Source organism: Notothenia coriiceps, unplaced genomic scaffold (genome assembly GCF_000735185.1).
Source record: "Notothenia coriiceps isolate Sejong01 unplaced genomic scaffold, NC01 NC01_scaffold00037250, whole genome shotgun sequence".
Lineage (NCBI taxonomy): Eukaryota > Metazoa > Chordata > Actinopteri > Perciformes > Nototheniidae > Notothenia > Notothenia coriiceps.
The window spans coordinates 10,399,421-10,403,881 of NW_011369951.1; the positions used below are offsets into that span (position 1 = coordinate 10,399,421).

Sequence of the window (4,461 nt, forward strand, 5' to 3'; positions counted from 1 at the left end):
TAAATCATTACGTCGGGGTAGCATTTGCTTGGCATTTCCGGTTATTTCTCCACTGGTTAACATGGGTTAACAATACCGTGTAACGGTCACGTTTGAAGGGACGAAATCGTGACATCTTCACGTCTCCCAGCATGGTAAATCGTCACATGTTCACGTCTTGCCGTGATACCGGGTTGTCCTAAACACACCATTACTCACTAAGACTCATTTTAATCTTGAATGGCTTTCCCAGCCAGTTATTTCTTAAAAATGTACTGTGAATCGTTCAGCTATTTTTGCCTGGATGTACGTCTATCTCAAAGCTGCTCAGCTTTATATCCTCTCTTCTTTGCAAACACAGCCAATGGAACAGGTAAGTCACAATGAATTAATTTTCATTTGCTGGAAGTGGAAGTGATTTGCTTGATGAGTATAGCGGATGGATGGATGGATGGATGGTTGCAGGCCCCATGTGTCTACCCAGCTCTCTGTTATGGTCTTAATCATGATTAGACTGGTGCCTATGACTTGTTCAGGGGAATGAGGAATCAATGCCAAGCTGGAGCAGACCATTATTGGCCTTTTTGTTTGCAGGGGTTTCCTCCCAGCTCCCAGAGCAGGTCTCCAGGAGAGATGGGAGGGAGGAGTTAGGCATATCCATCCTACAATTAGCTAAATGCTGAGCATCACTGAGGCCAGACAGGAGGGAACTATCTATTTACTCCTTTGTGATATTTATGTCTTCAGAGATATAGTGCGTGTGAATACAGGAGGCTGTTATTCCCAGGTCAGGACTGAGATAGCCGTCAACACTTCTAACCTCAAATTATTAACTCCAGCTGTCTTCTCACAGTTGCATTGAACTGTTATTGCGTATATTGCATATTTAGAAATGAGTAATGGGAGCTAAAATCATATCAGTACTACAGTTATTGTATAGATCTATGAGTTTTCATTAGCAAAAGAGCCATTCCCTGATTAGCAACTGTGTGTGTAAATCAGCTGCTCTCGCTGCAGCGCCGGCCCATTGGCGGGGGATTCATGGGCATAAATGACAAGCCTGAGCTGTTTGCTGCTGCTCACTCCTGCAGACTGCTGAGAGTCCAACAGGGAGGATGTGAGGTTCAGGGCCCCCCAGGGACTCTTGTCCCACTCTTGGTTGGTTAGGAGTGCAGCCTTGTGTGCCTTTCAGCCTGCAGGTGCTGGGCTAATCCACCTTATTAAAACAGACTTGATGATTGAGACAGAGGCATTATTCATAACTTTTAGATTTCCATACCAGGCATGATTCCAGGCTTTTTCATTTACGAGCTTTCATCTGTAGAAATGAGGAATGCGTGCCAATTTTTAAATTAAATCTTTCCTCTTTTTTCCTACATGTAAATGGTTCAGGATATTTTTTTTTTTGTCTTTCACGGTAAATTTAACTTTCACTCAGCTCAGGTAGGTGAGGTGAGCTTTAGCAGTCTTGTGTGTGGATCTAGCATCATATCTAGCCTTATGTGGGCTGCAGAGCACACATTTACATCTATTCAGAATTCACAATCAATGCCACGGTTTATGTGCTGTTTGTTTTACTGCTATTATATTTGAGTTGAGGTATTGGTGTTAACATAAAAGCCAATTTCCAGAGTGTGAGGGCAGAATGAGGCGGGTCACGTGATGAAGGATGTGTGAATGTGATGAAAAGTGTGTCGCCCAGGCTTGGAGATGAAGAGCTGCCGTGGGATGCTGAGCGGCCTAAAGCTGAAGTGACAGCCTTTCAGCCAGTGATCTGGAGCCGCATCAAAGGCTTGGACCTCGTTTCTGGAGCAGCACCCACCAGAAAGCAGTTTTGTATTTGGGTCAGGTGGTGAAAATAAAGAGTCGGAGTGTTTGTGGCCAGAAGAGAGAAGGCGATAAGGTGGGAGAGATTCACTAAGTTGTGTTGAAGGCTGAAGAAAGATTTCACCTGTTTCTCCCGCTGGTGTCCACCTGCTGTAGCTAGAAAACATTTCATCCTCTCCCCCTGCCCGAGGCAAAAGCCCCACTGAGACCAGCCCTGCCCTGTGACCTGCCTGCAGTCCTGGGGTGTCTTACATTCATGTCAAGGACACAATGGTAGAAGTGGACCACAGATAAAACAGCATGTTTGCTGCCGGCTTTGTTTGAAAATGTGGTCTCGTTCTATATCTATCAAACGTTGATTTGGAGCATTCAGGGTTGAGGTTGTGTTTTCCCAAACGTGTGATGAATGATTCATTGTTGTTGGTTGTTAGTTGTTGTGATGCCTGTGTGTTGTGTTTGTGGAACGTGATTTTGAATATATTTCTCTGATCACATTGTCGGTTTTATTTTATTTTTCATTAAAAAGTTCAGGACATTAAAGCAGTGTGGTGACATGCACCTGTTAATATTTGTTCTGTCTGTTTTTGTTGTGCTTGCATTTTATGTTGCTTTGCCGTATTCTCTGTTTATATTGAAATGCACTGTTTGTTTTCTCTATGACACTGTGTATACCTTTTTGTTGGCATGGTGTTTCATCCAAAACAATATTGTTTTCAACCGGATTTTCACCATGTGAAAAATAAAACATGATCAACTTGAAAGAAAACAGACGTTTTTGCAAAGGCAATAAAGATGGCTGGAGCACTGTTATGGGTCTGAACAGTGTGTCTTCAGTCATTTTAGTCTACTGAAATGTAGTACTGGGTATCACCAAGTAGTTTTATTATTAGTTGTAGTTTTTAGTATACAGTATAATGCTGTAAAAAGACAAGACACAATATGAGATGAAATGGTGAATCAAATCTTTGCAGCATATGAGTTCTTGAATCAAACTATATATTTTTCTTCCAAAATCTAATGAGTTTCTTGGCTTTAAAAGTATACTTTCTTATTTTAAAGTTGATGTGAAATGACCCAGTCCCTTTGCCTGCTTCGCTGTGTACTTTTCAACCCTCGTGATTGAATCCCTCTTGATGAGTCTGTCACACAGGGTCACTATACATATGCTGCAGTAATAACAGCTTTCAGATAAGTATGTACAAGGTATATTTAGCTATGACTGCCATCACTTGTAAAATATTAGGTGCAATGAAGCACTATCATTGATTTCATGTGCTTCAGTCAGATAATGATATGTTCCCAGTGCATAAATATGGAGCTTCAAGTGTTTCTCGTCTCTGCCTTCTTAGAGTTCGCTTTCCCTTGGAAATGTTCTCCCACTTGTGCAGATTAAAAAAATCAATGCAAGTATCTGAAAAGTCCAGGGAGTAGTTTAGCTTTGTTAAACATAAAGCATCCTTTGTGTTCTAAGAAGAAATCTATCATACTTAATGGTCAAATCTAATGTGGCCGGTCAGCCGTGGCCCATGAGGTAACATATTCCTCCTTAATGTATTCAAATGGGAAGGCAGCCACTGCTGCGGGTGCTATTCACATGGTTAATTGATGAATGTGGCCTATGAATTCTTGTTTATGGTATATTGCACCAGACAGGGTGGTACAGGCTTATTTTCTGTTAATTGTCTTACTGAAACAGAAAGATTATTCATTATTATGGGTTTCAATCAGTGATTGGTTTTATTAGATATTGGGCTTATTGTTGAAGTAAGAATTTGGGCTGGTCTAGCAAAGATGGCAGATATTTCCTTTAGCTTTATTAATTGCAGATTACATTGCCCCAACCATAGAAGATGCAATATCAAAGAATAACAAGATCAAAAACCGTGCAAGTGAGCTTCCTCTTGGCTTGACAACCCCCTTGTGAGGACTCCCTCTGGCACCCGTCGACTGAATTTACACATTATTCTCAAAAGTGCATCTGATCCAGATGGTTCCTCTCCAATCTCACAGCAGCAGGACATTGACATGCATCGCTGTCAAAGACCAAGAGACTGTGAATAACACTGAACGGGACACAGATTTACTGTAGCTCCACACATCACTCCAAATGTCTCTATACTTTCTCACACGGCTTCTGTCTTCATTAATCTTACAGATAGAGATTTCAATATGTGTGTGAATGTCTGTGTGCCTTTTGAATGTGTATAAAGTATCACATCATTTTTCATAGGGATGATAGCCCCATATCAACAAAAAAAACCTGAAAAGTGAGATTAGATCTCCACACCACCTCTTTTATAAAAAGAAGTCTAACTCAGTAGAATTCCTCAATATATAACCATGTAAAGATAGACATTTTGCGAGCACTATAAATATTCTAACTATCTTTTTGAAAGGTTTTCCTTGCCGCATGTAACAGTTGATGCCGTCTGCCTTCATTTTGATAGATCAAAGCGCCCGGGCCACTGCAATTCTCAATGGGACACAACACCGACCAATCTATGGTGCCTCACGGGACACAGTTACTTCTCTCTCTCTGTGTGTGTGTGTGTGTGTGTGTGTGTGTGTGTGTGTGTGTGTGTGTGTGTGTGTGTGTGTGTGTGTGTGTGTGTGTGTGTGTGTGTGTGTGTGTGTGTGGGGGGGGGTGTGTGTGTG

General features: G+C 41.6%; 1 protein-coding gene across 1 annotated transcript in view; it reads left to right on the forward strand.

The window, feature by feature from the left end:
* Positions 1 to 4,461, forward strand: part of LOC104967286 (multiple epidermal growth factor-like domains protein 11) — a 32,120-nt gene that overhangs the window by 26,628 nt on the left and 1,031 nt on the right. Inside the window, exon 6 of the mRNA XM_010796700.1 lies at positions 4,254 to 4,327. Coding sequence (XP_010795002.1) covers positions 4,254 to 4,327 — 74 coding nt within the window. The remainder of the gene's footprint in view (positions 1 to 4,253; positions 4,328 to 4,461) is intronic.